This window comes from Cannabis sativa, chromosome 1 (genome assembly GCF_029168945.1).
Source record: "Cannabis sativa cultivar Pink pepper isolate KNU-18-1 chromosome 1, ASM2916894v1, whole genome shotgun sequence".
Taxonomy (NCBI): Eukaryota; Viridiplantae; Streptophyta; class Magnoliopsida; order Rosales; family Cannabaceae; genus Cannabis; species Cannabis sativa.
The window spans coordinates 43,534,208-43,557,963 of record NC_083601.1 but is presented as its reverse complement, the minus strand read 5'-3'; the positions used below and the strand labels follow the sequence as shown (position 1 = coordinate 43,557,963).

The following is a 23,756-nucleotide window of genomic DNA, read 5'->3' as shown; positions in this document are numbered from 1 at the left end:
ATTCGGATAATACCTTGCTTTGAACAATCGGGCTGCTAATGATTGAGGACGAGTAAGCAGACGCCATCCTTGCTTTCCTAAAAGAGAGAGATTGAAATCTCGTAAATTACGAAAGCCCATTCCACCACCTCGTTTATGAGCACAAAGTTTGTCCCAAGCCATCCAGTGAATACCTTTATTATCATCTTTGGAAGTATTCCACCAGAATTTGCACATGGCTCTTTCAATGTCGTTACTGATCTCAAGAGGAAGCAAGAACACGTTCATAGCATAGCTGGGGAGAGCTTGAACGACTGATTTTATGAGAACTTCTTTACCCCCTTTCGATAACAACTTTCCTTCCCAACTTTGCAACCTTTTCCTCACCTTTTCACGCAGAAAGCCCAACACAGCAGTTTTATTTCTACTCATTGTACTTGGTAAGCCCAAGTAAAAACTGCCATCATCAGCAACATCCATATTCAAGTAATTACATATCTGAGTTTGAACATTAGAATCGGTGTTGTTGCTGAAAAAAATTGAGGACTTAGCAAAGTTCACTTGCTGGCCCGAAGCACTTTCAAATTTGAGTAATAATTCTTGTATTCGTTGTGCTTCTTGAAGCGTGGCCTTACAATAGAGGTAGCTGTCATCCGCAAACAGCATGTGAGTTATTCTTGGGGCGCCATTTGCAACTTTGCAGCCATGTAACCACCCATTTCTCTCATACTTACACAATAAAGATGACAATCCTTCCGCACAGATAATGAACAAATAAGGAGATAAAGGATCCCCTTGCCTTATGCCTCTCGTAGGATGAATCGGACCAACCTCATAAGCATCATGAATTACTGTATACTTGGCTGTGGAGACACAACTCATCACTAAACGTATCCAGCTTTCCAAGAAACCCATTTTCCTCAACATTGCTTCTAGGAATGGCCATTCAATTCTATCGTACGCTTTGCTCATATCAAGTTTGAGTGCCATGAAACCAGTTTTCCCCTTCCTTTTCCGCTTTAAGTAGTGGAGAACCTCGAAAGACACAAGCACATTGTCTGAGATAAGTCTACCCGGCACAAACGCACTTTGTGAGTCCGCAATGATACCGTCCATGAAAGGCTTCATACGGTTGGTCATAACTTTAGTGATCACTTTGTATAGGACATTGCAAAGAGCTATAGGGCGTAACTCCTTCATATGTTGCGGATTTTTCTTCTTTGGAATTAAAACGATATTAGCATCCCCACAACCATCCTCCAAGAGACCATTTCGGAAAAAACATTGCACCATTTGAGTGACATCCTTTTTGACAATATCCCAACATCTTTGATAAAATGCAGGAGTCATGCCATCCGGACCCGGGCTTTTATCCGGGTGCATTTGAAACACGGCCTTTCTTACTTCTTCTTCCGTGACTAACCTTGACAATTCTTCATTAGCAAAATCTGGGACCATAGCCGAGACACTATCTATTACCTCAGGACAATAAGTATTAGCAGTAGTAAACAGAGAGGCAAAATACGATTTCATAACAGTGGGTAGACCATTGTTCCAATCAACCCAATTCCCATGATCATCCTTAAGCTTAGAAATTGTATTATGGTGTTTACGACTACTAGCAGTTTTGTGGAAATACTTACTGTTTTTGTCTCCTCCCTTCAACCAAAATTGTTTGGCTCTTTGTTTCCAGAATGTCTCGCGTTGCTCTAAAACTTCAAACAGCCGATTTCTAGCTTCTGCATACTGCTGGACAGATGCAGCATCCATCTTCGGTTTCAAAATTGCCATGGTAGTTTTACACTGATGAATACGAGCTTTAAAATCCCCTGTGATGTCTTTCCCCCACCGAGCCAATACCTCTGCACACGAGCTAATCTTCCCAGAAATACCCGTTTGAAGTTGAGACTCCCAACAATCCTTCACTAGTTGAAAACACATAGGTTCCGAGAGCCAAGCATTTTCAAATCGAAAGCGACGGGGAGTATGAAAGCTTGCCTTGAGAACCGGTTCTAAGAACAAGGGACAATGATCCGATGATGACACCTCCAAATTAGTTAGCTTAGCATCAGGAAATAAAGAACTCCAAGATTGTGTGATCAAAGCTCTATCTAATCTCACCTCCACCCACGCACCAGTACCTCTCCCTCTTTCCCAAGTAAAAGGATAACCCAACAATTCCATATCTTCCAAACCGCAAGCATTCAAACATTGTTGGAAGCCATGGATCAAACTTGTAGGGTACGGCCGGCCCCCCTTCTTATCCTCCTGACTAAGAACATTATTGAGATCCCCTATTACACACCATGGAAGAGTTGATCTCCCTGCCAAGTTCTTCAACAGATTCCAAGTTCGATCTCTACAATTTCGAATTGGTTCTCCATACACCCCAGTTATTCTCCACATATTCCCATCTGGTGAAACAAGTTGCATATCAATATGAGTTTGAGAAAAACCCAACAAAGCCCCATCATCCTTGTTTTTCCAAAGAAAAGCTAACCCACCACTAAACCCATTAGCCTCAACCACAAAAATACCTTCAAAACCCAAAGCACGGCCCAACCAATCAACTCTATCTTTTTTACATTTTGTTTCACATAAAAAGACATAATTAGGTTTCTTATGAGAAATAATCTCCTTTAGGAATTGAAAAGTCCGTTGGTTCCCAAGCCCCCGGCAATTCCAGCTCAACACATTCATAATGCTTGGCGGGCCTGGAAACCAGAACCCGCCCCACTCATGTTTTTTGGGCTAACGCTTCCCACTGTGGACATGCAAACGTCTTGATCACCCATTTCAAAAATGCCATTATTTGTCACATTTTCCACAATCTCACTAACAGCAGGATTCGGCCCACTATTATGGTCCATAATACTAACTTCTAAATTCTCATTGCCACCTGTCCTTCTTCTTTTATTTTCCAAAATCAGTAGAGCCTTATTTTTGGAAATATCCTCATTTGTCACCTCATTTGCTTCCTGTGTTGACTTTCCATTAACAATAGAATTATCTACTAATAAATGAGAGGGGTTAGCAGATATGCATGGCTGTGTTCTGTCGCCAGCATGTACAGGATCAATTAGCTCCTGATTTTTCTCTTCAGAATTATTGTACCTTGAACCGCCAGCCTGTGAACTCTCTCCTCCGCCATTCATGGAGCCTCTAAACATGGCGCTTGATCGGAGCCAAGGCGAACCGATCGTATGTTGTCTCCGACGTGGTGCCGCTTTTGTCACAAATTTTAGTATTTCTTTAAAGCATAGTTTGGAAAATTAAAAATAAGTCCACGACATACTTTAATCGTTGGTGTTTAAGTGTAGCCTTTATCATAATTAAAATAGAGCTAATATGCATCTCTTTCATCCTAATTATGTTATGGATTGTCCAATCCATTGATGAACTTTGAGTTAGATGATATTTGATTTGGAAATTTTAGATGAATGGGATGATAAAGTGAGAGGAAGATTGACCATTAGTATTTATAGCGTGGCAACTAACATATAGGCCTTTAAAATATATCCTCCAAAATATAGCAATTGGAATATAAATATTATAATAAAAGATAATTCATTTAAATAAAATAATACATAACATTGAGACAAATACATATAAATTAATATTTTAAAATATTAGTCTTAATATGAATACACAATTTTTCATGATCTTTTTTTTGTTCTGGAGTCATATGCGATGTGTCCATGAGGAGATAGTCCATATATTTTGTCATTGTCTTTTCCTTCTCTATTGCCAACAATTTCTCCAATGCTTCTGCTTTCCGTTCACTAATGTCATAAAATGTAGCATGTTGCTCATGATTTTCCTTTTCCTTTCTCTTTGCCGCCTTCTGGCGCACTTCAGAAACTTCGTGGTCACTAATGTCTGCATTGGACGATGAAGTATATTCCCCTGATTCTGACAACTTTGTTCTCTTACCACCTTGTGGTTGGTAGACTGTATTCCATTTCGATTCATCTTTTAGCAATCTCCAACAGTGCATCAACAAAAAGTTTGAGTTGTTATTTTCAGATTTATACATATCATGAGCATTTTCAATAATTTGCTCACCAGACCAATCACTATGATGTGCTTGCTGTACTTGTTTATAACAGCTATTAAAACGTACCACCTTTTGATTCATCTTGTTCCAATGGTCTTTGCATTGCTTCCCAGATCTTCGTTCCTCACCTTTACAGTTGGTGTTGAAGTATTTTGCGATCCGATCCCAGAATCTTCGAGAAATTTGATCATTCCCCACAATGTTATCCTTAGATGTATTTAACCATGCACTTATCAAAAGTGTAGTTGCTTCCTTGCTCCATTTGAGTTTACTTTTCTGTGTTGGTTCCGTTTCATTGTGTAGAACCACATGCTCCAACCTTATTGATGCCAATGACGCCATCAAGTCAAAAATGTCAGACACCTTGCTAGTATAATAATCTGGTTGGATAGTATTTGAAGGATCTTCAAGGGTAGGGAGGGTTGTCACACCTGTCACGACAAAATACAAGCCTCAGCGATGAAAAGTATTAACTCCTTGTGGTCAGAGTTACATGAAATAAAAATTGCATTACAAAGAAAAAAAAAACCTGAAAGAACAAGGAGAGTTTTGCAGCCAGCATTCCGCCCAAACAAAATATCGGTGTCTAATCCGTCACCGACCATACACATTCTGGAGCAGCTTATATTATATCTGAAAATAAAACAATAATAAAAATTATTCCAATGTTTTGGTCAATAATCTTGCAGCAGAAAACAAAGCTTTGGTGCAGTGCAATTATGTTCCCTCTTTTAGATGTATCTTCATGCCTTTTGGTTTGACAAGGAGAAGTGCAGCAGGGGGAAAAGGAACAGATATGCCTACCTTTCTAGCAAAAAGTCCATCATGAAAGTAGAGGGTTTCCCAACTACAATAGGCTCCTTCTGAGTTGATCCACATATGGCTGCAACCATGCACCCAGCACCTAAAACCCAAAGCAAACTCTGAAATAACTTCAATAAATTGCTGAATTTCTTCAAATAAAATATCCGAAACAAAGAAACAAACCTGGCCATTCTTGTAAATTAGTCATATGCCCCACTGAGTCTCGGTTTGTGGCAATGAACACGCATCCTGGATTCTCACGAATGCATAGTGTTCCATATCTACAGTCCAGTTAACATTATAAATACATCAATCAATACAGGATAGATACATTTTACTTTTAATAGGCAATCAGATAGTATGAAAGTCTAAACAAAATTGATGTTTCTTCAGAAAGTAAGAAAAGTAATTCTTACTGAAGCTTGTAATAGTTGATACGTGGATCCAATCCAACTACAACTGCTCCTACCTGAAAACAGGAATCGCATGTTCAAATGTTCTCAATAGCTAGCAGAAATAACAAGTAAACACATATATAAAATAGTGAAGCTGTTACTTTACACTCTTATCGTGTTCAAAGAGAGAATTTGGTTTCAACTCTGCTAACTTTTCATCATCTTCCTGCAATACAATATTGTCTTAGGAACATTTCAAAACAATAAAATGAAAATAAAACAACTAACTGCCAGTGACAACATATAGGATAGGTTGAGTCCTACATTTCTCTTATTGGGCAGAAGATTGTATAAAAAATGACAATTAACTAAAAACAGGGCTCATTGTTTGTCAATTTAGAAAGCAATAAATGAAGAACTTACTGGGCCACCAAAACCTGTAAATCCAGCTAGCTGCAACTCTTCTAATATCCCTTCTCCGCCTATAACATAGACCTACAACACATATAATATCAATATGAGTATTCAGTTTGGATAACTTGAAACATTCATACCCCCCATTGCCAATATTCCATGTTTTATTATTTTTTATAATTCCATGCTTTAATGGAGTAAATTAAGCTCCAAACCTTCTTATCTTGGGGAAATTTATGGACTTTCAAGAACATAGCGGCTGCAAATGAGGACGAGAATATCTCATCCTACAAATATAGAGGGAAAAAATGATTCTTAATTTACAAATCAGGAACTAAGTATATTGAATATGGACTGAAAACCCCATTATTTCTTTTATCATTAATTTTTGAAAGAAATAAAAAAGAACCTGGCTGACTGAAATGCCGAGGGATTGGAACTTTTTGGCATATTGGCTTCTTGATTTTGTGGAGTTGTTGGTAACAAACACGAGCTTCTTTCCCTGAAATTAAACCCAAAATGAGTTAAATAGATAAATTGAGAAAGAAATATAAAAACGGAAAAATAAGAATGAGAAAGATTGCCTTTGATCGAAGCCAGTCAAGTGTGTGGCGGACGCCATAAATGAGGAAGTCGCCCTTCCAAATGACACCTGAGTATTATTATTATTAATAATATAAATCAAAATCAATTCAATTTTTTTATAGAAAGGATTAAGAAAAAGTTAGTAGGAAATAGGACCATCGCAGTCGAAGAGAAAAGCATCGACGGAATCGATGAGGTCTCCGATGTTGTGAGCAGAGAGTTGGTGAGTTGAAGTTGATGAGGACTCCATTTTGAACATGATTTTCAGTGTTAGCTTCTGGAGTAGTTTAGTATTGAGACTTTCGTAAATTCATATGCATGCTTTCCCTTTTTACTATAACTGTTCAAACCTTTTCTCTTGGCAAATAGCCTAGCGCCGCACAGAGTGCATTTTCAGATTTCGCATTTTCTTCCCCTCGGTCAGAGCCTTGCTACCGTTTCACTGGGCTTGGCCGTGGTGTCTGTGCGTGCTTCCGATCCGGTCTGACAAGGTTTTGGTTGCTCTTGGTCTCTGCGGTTCTCCACGGCGGCGCAGGAGAGTCTGTCGTCAGTGGTTCTTCTTGCGCCTGTCTCAGCCGGTCGAGTTGAGGTTCTCCTCGGTAGATCTGGGTGGTTGGGAGTTTACTGGTGTGGGAGAAGGGGCGGTCGTGCCCGGTTAATGGGTGGTCGGGGGGTGGTTTGGGCAAAATGGGAAAAATTGAGGGGCCGAAGAGAAAATGGAAAAATATTTTTAGCAAAATAGTTTTGTTTTCCGTTAAGAATTTTAGTAGTAGATAATATTTTGTTTTTTGTTTTTTTTTTTTTTTTGAATTAAAGCGTTTATATATTAGAATAATTAACAAAGAACATAGCAGTCAGACCTCACGGTCATCACAAAAGATAATATTCAAAATAGTAGTAGTATCTACTATATCAAAAAGATTGTTGGCAAAAGCCTATTTGGCCACATTATGGGCTGCAAAGTTACAGTTTCTAGAAACATAAGAAAAATTAACTAGTGAAAAAAGTAGAGAGATGCTTGTATTATCGAGTGTAGTTCTCAAGCTGCCAAAAAGATTCGACACCCTTTAGGTTCTTGATCACCATCTTAAAATCACTCTCTACCATAACAAAAGGGTGTTGCATTGTGACCGCCGTCTCCAAAGCTAACATACAGGCCGCCGCTTCCCCGATAAGAGGGTCAGAGAACTGAAGCTTGTTTATCGCCACCCAGAATGCATGCTTTGTACTTAGATAATAAACTATCTTGAGTTAAGTGCTGATTGCGGATATTTACATAATAAATTTACTAATAATTTTAATCATTATATATATAAAATAAAAAATGTGACCCCAATATATACAAATAAATAAGATTAAAATAATATAAAAATTACTTTTAGTATTTTTTTAATAGTGTTAATTTTAATACTTGCTTTAATTTTATTTTTATAGATATGATACATTTTTTTTTTAATAAAATTTCGTATAATTTTTATTTTAATTTTTTTATAATACTTAAAATATAATTTATATTTTATGGGTTGGGTTTCTAAAGTGTTTGGAGCGCTAGTTGCAATAGGAGTTTTTATACAATTTTTTGTTGCAATTTAAATTACAGTGCGAGTTGTAATAGAGGTTTTTATATAAAATTCTGTAAAAATAAAAAAAATTAAAAAACTCCTATTTTTTAATAACTCGTATCAATTTATTAATAGTAATAAACTAAAATAAAACCTACAATCTAACCGACATCTCATCCGTTGGAAATATGGGAGAAAAAATTAATATAATTAAAAAAATATATATTTTATAAAAAATAAAAAAAATTTAGATGTAAATAAAACTCTATTATTTATTATATATATATTTTAAAAAAATATTAAATTGTTAAATTTATTGCTACATGTAGATTTTATTAGGGGTGAGCATCGATCCAATCCAATCTTTTTTTTTCATTCGATTCAATCTAATTAGTAATTGGATTTAGAAAATCATCATCCGATCCAATCCAATGAGACCTCAAAATCCAATCGAATCCAATTACTAATTGGATTGGATCGATTTTATAATTGGATATCCAATTACACACCTAAATTTCAATATTAGCTTAAAAATATAAACAAAAATATGTAAAAAACTAAGTATCACTTTTTATTTAAGTTTAATACTTCATAAATATACTATTATTACAAGTGTATTGTAGCTAAAAGTTTTAAATAATTAAAACAATAACATTTCTAAGTAATAAAATAGAACAAAACATCATGAAAATAAATACACTAAACAATCAAGTGTTACAAATTCAACATAAAAAAAATCTAATAAAAATATAATAAATATTTATTATTATATAAATAATTTTTTAATATATATAAATGTAATTGGATTGGATCGGTTTTTAATTGGATTTTGAGATTGACCTCCAATAACCGATCCAATCTAATTAGAATCTAACTTTTAGCATCTAATCCTATCTAATTGTAATTGGATATCTAACTTTTTGTAATTGGATCGGTTCGGTTCAATTGAATTGGATTGGATGATACCAACCCTTAGTTTTTAACTTTTATTTTGGAGGGGGATTCTGTCACTCGTGTGAAAAGTTTGAAGTTGCATGGGTGTCACAAAGTGACAATAGAAGGGAGATAAGAATCAATCAAACAATAAAAAAAGAAACACTTGAGCTAGCACTTGAGGTAGCCTCAAGGGACCATAAGAAAATACGTGTGTGTTGGAGGTATTGGATTCGAGTCCTTGTAATATATAAACTCTTTATTCAAAAGAAAAAAAAAAACAATAAAAAGAGAATCTTTGTGTAACAAAATCGAAATATGAAAATCTCCCATTAAGTGGATTACACCTGTCACCAGTTAAATCCTGATCGTCTATTTCTTGCATCTAATCTTAAATGTGACTGCCCATATCTGAGAAGACTACAGTTTTCTGTTCCAAGATTTAGATTACACCTCACCTTTTCACCGATAATATCCATTTTGCAAAATTACTTGTACAGTTGAGCAAATTTACGAAAATAACGCAAATAATTGGGAAACATGGCATCAAAAAAATTAGGAAGGACAATAACTAACCCATAATATTAGAACAACTTATGTGTATGTATTCTTTTGATAAACACAAAACTCTGCATATATATATACATTCGAATAAATAATAGAATAATCTTCACAGATGGGATCCAGATGAAAATGCCAAACTTTTCTTCGTGGTTAAGTGTTAACTATAATGGTAATGTTTGTAATTAACGCGGAAAGTGTACCCATTTACGAATGAAAATCGAGTTTAAATCTGAAACTACCTCACTTCGTTCCCTCTCATATAAGCACACTCGGTTTACTTATCTCTCTCTGTAATATTTTGAGCTCTATCACTCGCTTCCATGGCGGATCTAAAGGCCAAGTTCTTGAATGTCTACTCCGTTTTGAAATCAGAGCTCCTTCAAGATCCAGCTTTCGAATTCACTGATATTTCTCGTCAATGGGTGGAGCGGGTACCTTATTGCTAATCTTAAAACTTTTTACTTTCTACTTTCTATTTTTTGAGCTTTTCTTAGCTGATTAGATTATGCCACTACAGATTTTCTTTTTCTTTCTTATCATAATGAGGTTCGGATATAGTTTTACGTTATAATTAGTAGTGGAGTGGATTGAGTTATTTAACTATTTCATATATTGGTTTCAAAGCTTTGTGATGAGTTAGAATAGTTATGCTTTCTTGTTGTATGTATTTGTTTCTATAGCTCTTTTAGTTGTTTGTTGATTATTGTCAAAATAAGAAAATCTAATAGAAGAAAAATTTAGATATAACGCATGGAAAGTGCTAGTGGAATTTTGATTAGGGGTGGCAAAACGTGTCATGGTGTCGTGTTCGTGTCATATTTTATGTGACCCGCTTTTATATTTCGTGTCAAGCGTTTCAACCTATTTTTTGACTCATGTCTAATTATCTCAACCGTAACCCGACTCGTAAAAAATCGTGTCGTGTTCGTGTCGACCCAGAGTGATCCGTTTTGCTATTATTGAAGCTGAAATTGTAAGGAAAAATAATTATTTTTAAGCTCTTATATACATTTATGTATTTATGTATGTATAGTTTGTTATATATATAATAAAAATTAAAAAAATTAAGATTTTTTTAATTTCATGCTAAAAAAAATTAAATTAATTTTTTTTTAACTAGAATCACTAAATATATATTTTTATATAATTATATTATTATTACTAATTTTTTATTTTATTATATTTAAAAAAATCGTCTTATCACATTCGTGTTAAGCGAGTCGTATCGTGTTTGACCCGTTTTTATTTCGTGTCAAGTCGTGTCGACCTGCTTTCGACCCGCGTCTAATTTTCCCAACCCTAACCCGTAAAATTCGTGTTCGTGTGGCGTGTCGAAACCCCTTTTACCACCCCTAATTTTGATCTTTATTTAGTAACGTTTTATTATATATATTATTACATGGATGCCAAGTAAAGTAAGAGCATTCAATACTTGTGATTAAACGAATAATAATGGTAATTCCTGAATTCCTACAAATTGAAAATTGTGTAAACAAAAAAGAAAATTGTGTAAACAGAGCATGACTTTAGTTTAGTTGCAACTTGCAAGCATGATCGTACAGTTGAGTCTTGGCTTTAGAATTGAATGAGTATTAGCAAGAAATTTAAGAGGCTAGCTAAACTATATAATTATACTGCATCGAAAGAATAAATAATTGTGGACTATTTTTTCAGAAAACAAGAATAGATGATGCTTGATGTGAGCTTAGAGGGACAAAATATTTATGAAAAAATAAAATAAAATTCAAAAGGCTCTTTTATTGGTTGTGAGCTTAATTATCAAAGTACAACTCAAAGGTTTGATTCATGTATTTATTGTTACATTATGGCTTATTTCAATGTATATGTTGGTTTTTGTGTGTAATTATTACATGTGAGCATACAGATTTTTATCACTTTGCCTTGTAGTTTCCTAATTGTGTTGTATATTTTGGCTGCAGATGACAGACTACAATGTTCCTGGAGGTTGGGATTGTGCAATTTTTATAATTAAATTGTTGAGGCAAAAATAAAGAGTTCTCCAAAAGAGGGTGAAATGACTGAAAAATATTGTTCAAAACTGCTTCTGATGCAGCTCTGAGATGAAAATGAGAGAAAATTATTGTTTAAAAGTCTTTACTGATGCATCTCTTGGGTGATATTTTATGTTGCAGGGAAATTAAACCGAGGCCTATCGGTTATCGACAGCTACAAGCTGTTGAAAGGAGAAGAGTTGACTGAAGAGGAGATCTTTCTAGCCAGTGCTCTTGGTTGGTGCATTGAATGGGTACGTTAAGATGAATTACCACTCCCCTCCTTGGCTATCTTGGTTGGTGGAGCCTGGAATTTTATGAATGAGAGATAACTCGAGAAGCTTATAATAACTATGTCACTATAACGTTTGCAGCTGCAAGCATACTTTCTGGTTCTTGATGACATTATGGACAACTCACACACGCGGCGTGGCCAGCCTTGCTGGTATAAAGTTCCCAAGGTTTGTACCTAATTGAATAAGTATAATCTCAGTTAAAAATAAAATAAAATCGCTGTTTTCATGTGGCTAATGCTATTAATCTGTGAACTTTTATCTTCAAGGTTGGAATGATTGCAGCAAATGATGGGGTTTTACTTAGAAACCATATTTTCAGAATTCTTAAGAATCACTTCAAGGACAAGCCATACTACGTTGATCTGCTTGATTTGTTCAATGAGGTTATTCACTTACGTACATTTTGCCTAGTCCCCCCCTTCTTCTTCTTCTCTCTCTCTCTCTCTCTTTCATTTGCTTAATCGAATAAATACCTCTTGTATAGGTGGAGTTCCAAACCGCTTCAGGACAAATGCTAGACTTAATTTCGAGTGAAGGGGAAAATGATCTATCGAAATTCTCATTGTCACTGTGAGTGAACAATTGAAGAAGTTTTCTTCTTATTAAATAGTGACTAAATTAAGGATCCTTTTGGTTTTTCAAAAAAATGAGCAATCCATGAAAATGTTGGCAGCCAAATACGTATGTTAGGAGGAAAAGTGCGAGCAACACTTTGTTTTGCACTTTACTCGATTATAGAGGAAAATAGAGTTGTATAAATAGAAAGACATGGGATGAAATGTGTTTGACATATGCCGTTTTGCATTATACTCCATAATACTCTGTTCAATGTCCCTTGTAATTTCAAGTGTTTGCTAATATTACATTTGTTTGGATCACTTGCAGTCACCGCCGCATTGTTCAGTACAAAACTGCCTATTATTCATTTTACCTTTCAGTGAGTATTATTTTATCCAGCAAGTAAAAGCATCCGATGACTTTTTTTCCATAAACATTCAATATCTGTCCATTTCGCCCCTTATTTGCACTCCTTGTGCCACCCCAAATGTACTTGCATCTAGAATCTTGTTACAAGATTTTTGGGTCCTTCTTGAAATGCCTGTGAAAATCAGAGTCATTGCTTATGCATTTCCCATATCTACACAGGTTGCATGTGCATTGCTTATGTCAGGGGAAAATCTAGAAGACCATGTTGATGTCAAGAACATTCTTGTTCAGATGGGAATCTACTTTCAAGTACAGGTAAGTTTTCTGTTAAGCATGGATAGTTACTCTCAAATTTATTTAATTGAGTATTTAAAGCATTTATGAAACATCTGGTTTAGCAAAACTTTCTTGTACTTGAAAAAACATCTATGATTTACGAGTGTTTATGTTGTGTACTGGTTATTCATCGACTATTATCTGCCTTCTCTTTCTAATAGGACGACTATTTGGATTGCTTTGTTGATCCTAAGATCCTTGGTAAGGTAAGCAAGCTAATGTTGTATAATTCTCCACCAATAACCGAAATAAGTCTATTACATTTACATTTTTGTTCAATGGAGTCCCTAATATAGGTCCTTTCTCCTATCAGATAGGAACAGACATTGAGGATTTCAAGTGTTCTTGGTTGGTTGTTAAAGCATTGGAGCTCAGCAATGAGGAACAAAAGAAAATATTAAATGTGAGACTGGCTCTTTCTTAATCACATTGTCACTTACCTTATCAAAAATCAGTTTGCTTACTTTTGATGTTTGTTCCAGGAGAACTATGGCAAGGCAGACCCGGAAAAAGTAGCTAAAGTAAAAGCCCTCTACAAGGAGCTTGATCTTGAGGTGCACCATCAAACTCTGAAACCTTCTTATATAAAACTTAATAAGAACAATAGATTTATATACCATCTGCATATATATATATATATTAGTATATAACCCCCTACTTTGCAGGGTGAATTTGCAGACTACGAGAGCAAGAGCTACGAGAAGCTGATCACATCTATTGAATCTCACCCCAGCAAAGCTGTGCAAGCAGTGTTGAAGTCTTTCTTGGGTAAGATATACAAAAGGCAGAAATAGATCAATTATCAAATTCCAAGAGCAGGGGAGGAAGGAAGGAAGGAAAGGAGCATAGATCGGTTTGTGTCTAACTTTTTTTTACCATTATATCAAGTTGTGAGTAATTTTTTTCCCCTGATTTGGACTGTCACTCTGTTTATTCTGTATGCAATTTGTAATTTTTTTTTAACCAAGGACTTTGCTTGGTTTTTAACCGATGAATAAATAAACGACATTGGTAATTCTTACTCCACCTCAAGCATGCATGTTACAAAAATTTTTTAAAGCACATCATATCATAATGTCAAATTCATGCTGTGTAGTTGACCAACCTACTTCCCCCAAGTTGGCCCTGGTTCTTAAATGAAAATATTAATATATACATACGGAACAGCTACCTATCTTCTGACAAGGTAACTAACTAATAAGTAATACCACTTCCAAGATTCTTATATAAACATCAACATGAATATTATTTTTGAACGTTTCTCTTCAAGTTACTTTTTGAATAGTATAAAATAATAGTGAAGTCAATTTTTATCAAATGGTTTTTTTTTTAAATAACCAATCTAAAACACCACCATATAAAAAAAATGTAAGGATATAACGATTAAATAATTATTATTATATTTTATTTTAATAAAAAGTAAAATTATATTATATTCGTATTATTTTGAAAAATACCAAGTCAAAATTATTATTAAAAAAATAGAGTGTTGGAGGGTAACTTTTACAAAAACACATTGCCAAAAAATATTTACCTATAAAAGATCAGTTTGCATGTTTATGTCTTCATATATAATTTAGCAGATAGTTGTTAGTTAGGTTACCGGTAAGAACTTTTTACTCGGTGAAAGTGGTTGTTCCTTGTCTGTGTATATGAGTGATTTTTTTTGTTTCATTTATTATTAAAATGAGATAATATTAAAAGAGATTTAATATTTAACTGCAGCTTATCTAAAAATTTTACAAAATATAGTAATTTACCAACAGGACGAAATCAATTTATACGTGATCGAAACCCAAAAAACTCAATTTTGAGGAAATACACTCCTATTCATTAGCTCCATTTTGACTTTGAGAATTTGGTCATTTTGAGTTTATCCTAATCCCCTACCTCAATTCCAAAAAAAGAATAAAAAGAAAAAACAAAGAAGTAATATACAATTAAAAAGAAAAGGATATATAATTCTGGTTGTGTATGGCAAGGATAGAGTCCACGCAAGGGAGGCACGAAAAGTCAATTCGATAGAAGGTTCTGGGCAATAACACTCTTATATGTAAATAGGTCCTAGTCAACTCAAGATCTTGATAGTAAGACAGATAGAGAGAAAAATCACATTTCTACAAGCATTATAATGAAAACTGAAAAGTGAAAGTGCATTCCAACTCTTGCTCTTCAGAAAAAACAAAACCCCAAAATACATTATTTCTTAGATCAAGTTATCAATAAATAAAGTATATATTTAATGGGATAAGAATTCTTCAGATGACGTCACTGAAGTATAAAATTTAATTCTTGGAAATGAGGAAGGGATTTGCAATTCTGCACCACTTATTTCCTTTTTTCTTCAAGCTAAAAACATTAATAAAATAATGTATATATTTGAATTCAAGAATATAAATATATATTATAGAAATTTTTTAAATAATTTACAATGTTAAAAATAAAATTTAAATAATTATTTATCAAAAAATAATTGTATGTTTAATAAAATATTTGAACTATAATTTTAATACTGTAAATTCTTTGAAAATTTTCTATATAATTACAATGTAAGAGATTTATTGAAACAAGGATATATTATAAATTTATCCTATATTATATATATTATATATTATTAATAATTTATAAAATAAATTAATTTAATAATATTAAAGTGATACATAATTAACAAATGAAAGTGTAAGAGAGAAAAAGAAAAGTGTAAGAGAGAGTACAATAATTTTTTCTTATAATATACAAAGTTTACTTATCGGAAAAAAAAAATTGCAGAAACATAATTGGTGATACCATGATGAGTCATTTGTAAAAATGAATTTAATGAAATCTTAGAGTATTCCATATATAATTCTTAAAGAAGCAACAATGTTAGATATTGTATTAAAATACAACCAGTAGGATATAAGAAAGGATAGGACAGAAATAATATATATACACATAATAGTAAGATGTACCTTTCATAGAAATAATGTATACACATATATATTTAAAAAAAACGTGGGGCTCTTATTGGAGGATGAACATATTAGTTTTCTTTTAGGTTTTTATTCTTCGGTTAAAACTTTATGGAATATGCAGTTTTTTTTTTTTGAAGGATTTTTTTTCAGCAAACTGAAACTTTGTCTATAAAAGTTATATATTGGTTGTGACGACAACAACAGCCTTAGGCTAATACGTGTGTGTTCATATATAATTAAAGTTGAGGAAATTTTACAAGGAATAATGAAGCATGTTTTTATTTTTATTGATAGAACTTTTGTCTAACAAAGCAAAACAAAAGTAATTTGTATATGTGGATACAATTACTTAATTCGATAAGAAAAAAAACAGAACCAAAAAGATTATACGTATGTGTCGTTAAACAAAAGTTATGTAAGGAAGAGGATCATATATAATAATAAATAAATATATTTTTGAATTTTCTGCTATTGATAGTATAGTATCTAAAAGTAATTAACGTTTCTATTTGTATGTTAGTCAAATATAAGTATGGCGTATTATAGAAGATAGAAATAGACATTAAATTAAAAATAAATAATAATCATTCCCGTTGAGCTTTATTAGAAAAATACATTAGTAGAATTTGTCTATACTATTGGATTTGGATCGATAAAAGCCATCTTGTCAAATACGTCATGCCATCTTTAATTATTTATTTATTTTTTTTTTTCATTTTGATTTAATCATTGAAACTTGTTCTATTTTTCTTTTTCAAATAAATAAAAAATTGATGAGTATTAACATCAAAAACATATTCTTCCTTCCTCCAAAACTTTGCACAATGAATGATAAACATGCCTAAAAATTGTATTAATCAATAATATTAAGTATTATTTAGAATTAGATTTTTGACTTGTGATTGATGGTTAGAGCATTGGACACCCTATTAAGTATTGAATGGCCTCTCATTTGGGGTTTGGGTTGATCCTCAACAAAACGTAACAAGGTCCTGATTGTATACCCTTTTAAACTAATCACCCGCTCAGCATTTTTTAAATAAATTAAATGAAAAAAGGGGAACTAAGAATGGATATAGAAACTTTGGGTTTATTATTATAAATATAAAGTTGAGATTTTTAATGCTTTAGTTAAGTAAAGTCAAAAAGTCCAATAACATACGCGCTATGGCTGATTGCTAATTGAAAAAGAGAGAAAGTGGGAGGTTGAACTTAAAAGCTAATTTACTTTCTTTATCTCTCTCTGCTACAATTTCGTAATTTTGAATGTTCATATGGTCTTTATAGGATTTTGCCAACACTTTCATAGTCTTATGTATCTGGGTCTGTCTGTATTGGCTCTGTTTTCCATTTATTAATCATTGTTTTCGTTTTTCTTTCACAAAGTTTTCCTCTTTGGTCAATTTTCATACGGTTTTGTCCATCTTCAGAATTTTTTTCATCTGGGTCATTCTTATTTTAATCGAAATGCAAAAAATCAACTTACTTTTAATTAATTTGTTTATTTTTGTCTCCCGTATTATCAGATCATAGATTCTTGCCTCATTACGTGGAAATTTCATCATATCTTTCTATAATGTCAATTATTTGCCTTTTCTTCTGAGACTTATGAATTTATATGATTTTGAAGAGTCCCATTTGATAAGAAGTCATAATATTTGAGAAGGAAAAAAAGTTTTAATTTTGATTTTGTGAAAACAAGAATGAAGCTTTTGGTTCGTATTATTGAGGGTCGAAATCTTCCAGCAATGGATCTCAATGGACTGAGTGATCCGTACGTTAAATTGCAGCTGGGAAAGCAGAGGGCTAAAACCAAAGTGGTGAAGAAGAACTTAAACCCTTTTTGGGGCGAAGAGTTCAGCTTCAGGGTCGAGGATCTCAACGAGGAGTTACTTGTCTCTGTTTTGGATGAAGATAAGTACTTTAACGATGACTTCGTTGGCCAAGTCAAGGTCCCTGTTTCTCGAGTTTTCGATGCTGATAGCAAGTCCCTTGAGACTGCTTGGTACCCTCTTCAACCCAAAAACAAGAAATCCAAGAACAAGGATTGTGGTATGTCATTTTCTTATTTAAACTTTTCAACTTTTTTGGGGGTCAATTTTCTTGTATCTCAAGTTTTACTTGGTGGGTACTTCGATTTCTTTGTTTCTTTTATTTATTTCAGTAGTTACATATATTATATCTTTTGGATCATTAAGTGAATATTTTCTTCTGTTCATTGATTCGATTTTATAATGCCCCAATGTCCTGGTCTAAACTGTTGCTCAATATATCACTCACTTTCGAAATTTGGTTTGAGTTGAGAAATGTTAGATACAATGTTGTAATAGTACTTGTGGTTGTTGAACCAGCCACCTGTTTCATATTAAATTTTATAATTGTACATTGTGTTGATATTTCTTTCATTTCTGTTATTTTTCCCTTATAGGTAAAATTCTTATTTCTTTGTCCTTCTCTCTTAACAATCCATATGGGGATTTGAATAGTAATGGAAGTAGTTCTCCACTCTTGAGGAAGGATCCTGATTTAGGAGCTGAATCACCTTCAAGGTCTTTCAGTGGTACATCAAACTCTTCTTCTCCTCCTAGGCTAGACGAATTCGCAGCTTCTAAGGAGGAGAAGTCTTTTTCACAGAAAACATTAGCAGGTCGAATTTGCCAGATTTTTAATAAAAATAATACAGATTCAGCTACCTCTAGCAAATACAATGACTTATTGGAGATACCTGAAACAGTTGAGCCTGAGGAATGTAATACCAAGTCTGAGGATGAGTTTGCTTCTGGTAATTTTGATGAACTAATGAAAATGATGGAATCAAGAGATGAAGGAAATGACATGCCATGCAATTTACCAGGAGGTGTGATTCATGATCAATTGTATCTCATTACTCCACCAGACCTAAACTCCTTTCTATTCTCATCAGATTCAAGCTTTCCCAAATCATTAGCCGATTTGCAGGGAAGTACGGAATATCAACTAGGATCCTGGAATTTTGATAATGGTGGTGAGTGCTTGAAGAGAGTGATAACTTATATCAAGGCTGCAACTAAATTACTCAAGGCTGTTAAAGCCACCGAGGAGCAGACGTATCTCAAAGCTGATGGGAAGGTATTTGCAGTTTTAGCCAGTGTAAGCATTCCTGATGTTATGTATGGGAGCACTTTTAAGACAGAAGTTCTCTACTGCATCACACCTGGGCCAGAGCTTTCATCTGGAGAACAAACCTCACATTTAGTGATATCATGGCGAACAAATTTTATTCAGAGTACCATGATGAGAGGAATGATAGAAAATGGAACAAGGCAGGGCCTGAAGGAAAGCTTTGAGCAGTATGCAACTTTGTTGTCTCAAAATGTCAAGCCTGTCGAGTTAAAGGACCTTGGATCCAGCAAGGAACAAGTTTTGGCATCACTGCAGGCCGAAACTCAGTCAGATTGGAAGCTGGCACTACAGTATTTTGCCAATTTCGGTGTTTTCTCCTCAGTATTTTTGGGATTGTATATTCTTGTTCACATCTGGCTAGCCAAACCAAGTCCCATTCAGGGGCTGGAGTTTGTAGGGCTTGATTTACCGGATTCAATTGGTGAACTTGTTGTGTGTGGTGTGCTGGTTCTTCAAGCTGAACGGTTACTGGGATTGATTTCACGTTTCATGCAGGCCAGACGACAAAAAGGTAATACTGTTGCCGTGGTACCATTTCTTATCAGTGTCAGATGCTATCTTTAGTCCAACATTTGTATCTGCTGTCTCCATTCTAATCAGCTGAAATTCTATTGTCTTGAACTGTCAATAAAACATAACTGATATATGGAGAATCTTAGCAGGAATGCCAAACACTGATATCTTTCAACTACTTGCAAAATCATCTGGGGGAATATCACGGGTCTCATCCCCTATTTCTTTTTTTTTTTTTGCTAACATATCCCTATTGTATTTAAATTGCTGAAACATAAATTTCATATTCCTTAAAAGATTATACATGATTTAGCATTTTTGTCTTCAATAATAGGCAGTGATCATGGCGTGAAAGCACAAGGAGATGGGTGGTTGCTCACTGTTGCTTTGATTGAAGGAAGTAACTTAGCAGCCGTTGATACAAGTGGGTTCTCTGATCCATATGTGGTGTTTAGTTGCAATGGGAAAACTAGAACTAGTTCAATCAAGTTCCAGAAATCTAATCCTCAATGGAATGGTAATTATTACTCTTTTTCCTTTGATCAGTCTTTTTCTATGTAGCCATTTTACTGTTACATAGATGTAAAAATTCTGTCAAAAGATTGATGGGATGTAAATTGATTTTGCATCTGATTAATAGTTCTTTTGATCACTCCTTGCAGAAATATTTGAATTTGATGCAATGGATGATCCTCCTTCTATGCTGGATGTGGAAGTGTATGATTTTGATGGACCTTTTGATGATGCAACATCTCTTGGGCATGCCGAAATCAATTTTGTTAAATCAAACATATCAGATTTAGCTGATTTGTGGGTCCCTCTTCAAGGAAAGTTAGCTCAGCCTTGTCAGTCTAAGCTTCATTTGAGAATTTTCTTGGACAATACAAGGGGTGGTAATGTTGTTAACGATTATTTAAGTAAGATGGAGAAGGAGGTGGGGAAGAAGGTACATTCTTAAAACTTTCAAAACCATTGCCTTTTCTTTTCACTTCTTCTACTAAAATGGCTCTTGCATTCCCTTCATATATCTCTATACTTGACTTGTAATAAAAAATATTATTGCGCAGATAAACGTTCGTTCTCCTCAAACTAACTCAGCATTCCAAAAACTTTTTGGACTTCCACCAGAGGAGTTTCTTATTAACGACTTTACTTGTCACTTAAAGAGAAAGATGCCTCTGCAGGTGCTTTAGTTTTGAAATATACACTTTAGTTGGGTCACAAATGTATATAAAATCTTTGAATATTTATATCTCACTAACTTGCATTTGATCCTTTTCAGGGTCGTCTATTTCTCTCACCGAGAATAATTGGATTTCATGCAAATTTATTTGGACACAAGACTAAGTTCTTCTTTCTCTGGGAGGACATAGAAGACATTCAAGTTGTTCCTCCTACTTTAGCTTCCATGGGTAGTCCAACTATGATCATGACTCTCTGGCAAGGCAAGGGTATAGATGCAAAGCACGGTGCGAAGACACAGGATCGGCAAGGCAGGCTGAAGTTCCATTTCCAGTCCTTTGTATCTTTCAGTGTAGCTAATAGGTAGATCTCTCTTGCATCAACTAATAGCATGCTTTTATGTCATGAGCTCTCTTCAAAATTTCCTAAATATTTATTGGTGCTGAATAGGACAATAATGGCACTTTGGAAGGCTAAATCCTTAAGTCCTGAGCAGAAGGTGCAAATTGTTGAAGAAGATTCTGAAGCCAAAAGCCTCCAGAGTGAAGAAAGTGGGTCATTTTTGGGCCTTGATGATGTCAGCATGTCTGAGGTTTATTCTTCTGTTCTATCAGTACCTGTAAGTTTTCTTTCTTCTCTCTATCTCTTCCTTTTCTTCATCGACAGTTGCAAACCTATCTGCCTTATCACCTTTTGTACTTTTCTGCCTGTTCTGTCTATTTGTTATATCTTCTTTAGGTGCAATTCCTCTTCTAACATACATTTCCTTTGTTGGTTAATTCAGACAAGCTTCTATATGAAGCTGTTTGAGGGTGGTGAGCTGGACCGTAAAATTATGGAGAAAGCTGGCTGTCAAAACTATACCCACAGTCCATGGGAATCAGAGAAAGGCGATGTCTTTGAAAGGCAAACTTATTACAAATTCGACAAGCGTATTTCCCGTTACAGAGGAGAGACAAGAAGTACTCAGCAAAAAAGCCCCCTTTCTGATAGAAACGGATGGGTTATTGAAGAGGTCATGACTCTCCATGGAGTTCCCCTTGGTGACTATTTCAATGTATGAACAGCAGAACGTTTTCTTCTCAATACCTGCTTTTAAATTTCCCGTTTATCAATTCTGTTTTGTCAGTGTGACTGTCATCTAGATTAACCCTTTCAGTCAATGTGAAAATCTTTTGGAATACTGACTAGTGCCATTTCATTTTCGCAGCTTCACATAAGATACCAAGTAGAGGATTTGCCTTCAAAATCAAAGGGATGCCTGTTGAAAGTATATTTTGGAATTGCCTGGCTCAAAAGCACTAGGAATCAGAAAAAGATTACAAAGAATATCATTCAAAATTTGAATGATCGCTTGAAAGTGATCGTTAGTGAAGTCGAAAAGGAGTTTGCGATGAAATAGTCAATGGAGGTGGTGCAAATAAGATCATTAGCATTCTTACGCAGTATCCAGCTGACTCGGGTTTGAATGCCCACTAATTGAGCATCAAGGATCCATCCAAGTACACCCCTAATAGGCCTTGAATGCAGAAGTGGTGTGGCAACATTATTCTTTTCGACACCCACTGCTTTAACACAGGTAGGTAGTCAAAAGCTGAGAACAAGTTGGAGAGAACTATGGATTCGAAACCAGATGCTCTTAGTTTCTTGTCAAAAAATCTAATGGATGAGTTCATTGGAATAATAAAGGGTGCTGAATTTTCAATGGCATGAACTCATTGGAAGTTGCTAATTCACAATATGTGTTGATCTAACTAACATGTGACTTGATTTTGAGATACCACTAATTCAAGGTCATGGGGGGTGGATGGCTTTGCTAATTTCTGTAATCACCAGAAACAAGGAAATCTATGGATAGTGTTACATTACCCCAGTGTGGGAAATTACTCTCCTGTATTACTTGCAAATTCATGAAACACACATATTCAGTTGTAAATATTCATTCTAAGTACCAATGAAACAAAACAATAGGCAGTATTGCTTTCTTATGAGTAATGCAGCTGTGGGGCTTTGGATTGGATGAAACATCACTAGTGGTTCAACTCAAGGGAGGCATCAATGTGGTAATCATCTTGGTGAAACTTACAACACAAAGTCACAAACTAATCTGATTTTTATAATGTCTTATATATATTATGCAATGTAATCATATCAGTTGAAGAGCTAGAAATTCATTATTGTGTACATTTCTCAGGTATTTTGTTTAATTATTTTGAAAAATCAGAGGAATGTGATTAAATTCAGTATAGTTTTTTATTTTTTTGGTCAGAAAAAATTCAGAATGCTTTTTTTTTTTTTTTTTTTTTGGCATTGGTGACACTGGAAAGCGATTCGAAGTGTAGTAAAGTTTAATTTATGACGAGTTCATTATTATTTTATACTTTTGTTGGGAAAAGCTTACTTGCTATAATCACGGTCAGCTGATATGTTGTAATTGGATATTCCAACGTGCAGCAGCTTTTTATTGGTGAAATTTCAATGCAAAGCTGCAAGATACCTTTGGGATGAAATTCATGCAACACTGAAAATTTACAATGCGACCGCATATAAAACGACAACAAAAATGAATTAGAAAAGTGGAGGAACATTGTTATTGGAACCTGCTGTAGTACCTATTGCCTAGTATTTTTTAAAGGTCTTGTAATTAGTTAATAATATTTTTTTTTAAGGTACTTAATATTTAATTGCATCACTAACGTTATTAGCAGGGAAAGTATTAGGAACTACAAGTACATTTTAGCATTTCTAAAAAATAACAAAAATTTTTATTAATAAGTTTTTTTTTAAAGAAAACAAAATAATTCCATTAATAGGCACAAAGATTGGCCCTAAAGTTTAGTGTGACATAGAAAAAAATATATTTAAGGAAATTACATTGTATACCCATTTTACTTTACTTGTTTTAATTTTTACTTTCATTTTCATATTCTTTAAGATATACCCACTTTTATAGAAGGTGTCTCTATTAGACCTCTTAGTTATTGTAAATTATATACTAGACTTAAGTAGAGAGTGATGGTATATTGGGCAATCTATTCATAAAAGTAGGTATATTTTAATAAAATGTAATATGAAGGTATT

General features: G+C 34.1%; 3 protein-coding genes across 4 annotated transcripts; 2 read left to right on the top strand and 1 right to left on the bottom strand.

Moving 5' to 3' along the window:
* Positions 1-3,507: 3,507 nt before the first annotated feature.
* On the bottom strand, positions 3,508-6,997 carry LOC115707244 (phosphoglycolate phosphatase 2). Of its 2 annotated transcripts, XM_030635140.2 has the most exons (11): positions 6,391-6,996; positions 6,234-6,301; positions 6,059-6,151; positions 5,865-5,936; positions 5,659-5,730; positions 5,402-5,461; positions 5,257-5,309; positions 5,024-5,121; positions 4,841-4,940; positions 4,566-4,669; positions 3,508-4,467 (listed from the first exon to the last, which is right to left on the bottom strand). In XM_030635140.2, the coding sequence occupies exons 1-11, from the start codon at positions 6,491-6,493 to the stop codon at positions 3,593-3,595; spliced, it is 1,698 nt and encodes a 565-aa protein (XP_030491000.2). In that variant the 5' UTR covers positions 6,494-6,996; the 3' UTR covers positions 3,508-3,592. The 2 variants fall into 2 exon arrangements, with proteins under 2 accessions (XP_030491000.2, XP_060964377.1); XM_061108394.1 differs by lacking the exon at positions 5,865-5,936 and having other exon boundaries at positions 6,391-6,997.
* A 2,154-nt stretch (positions 6,998-9,151) lies between these two features.
* On the top strand, positions 9,152-13,896 carry LOC115707243 (farnesyl pyrophosphate synthase 1). Its single transcript, XM_030635139.2, has 12 exons — positions 9,152-9,724; positions 11,234-11,258; positions 11,447-11,559; positions 11,680-11,766; positions 11,868-11,984; positions 12,086-12,171; positions 12,487-12,538; positions 12,748-12,843; positions 13,026-13,070; positions 13,178-13,267; positions 13,347-13,418; positions 13,530-13,896. The coding sequence occupies exons 1-12, from the start codon at positions 9,614-9,616 to the stop codon at positions 13,656-13,658; spliced, it is 1,023 nt and encodes a 340-aa protein (XP_030490999.1). The 5' UTR covers positions 9,152-9,613; the 3' UTR covers positions 13,659-13,896.
* A 3,033-nt stretch (positions 13,897-16,929) lies between these two features.
* On the top strand, positions 16,930-22,861 carry LOC115707242 (C2 and GRAM domain-containing protein At1g03370). The gene is made up of 9 exons (XM_030635138.2): positions 16,930-17,870; positions 18,247-19,491; positions 19,828-20,010; positions 20,156-20,439; positions 20,561-20,677; positions 20,776-21,038; positions 21,126-21,294; positions 21,460-21,732; positions 21,886-22,861. Exons 1-9 carry the CDS (start codon positions 17,522-17,524, stop codon positions 22,075-22,077), a joined length of 3,075 nt encoding a protein of 1,024 aa, XP_030490998.2. The 5' UTR covers positions 16,930-17,521; the 3' UTR covers positions 22,078-22,861.
* Positions 22,862-23,756: the final 895 nt, after the last annotated feature.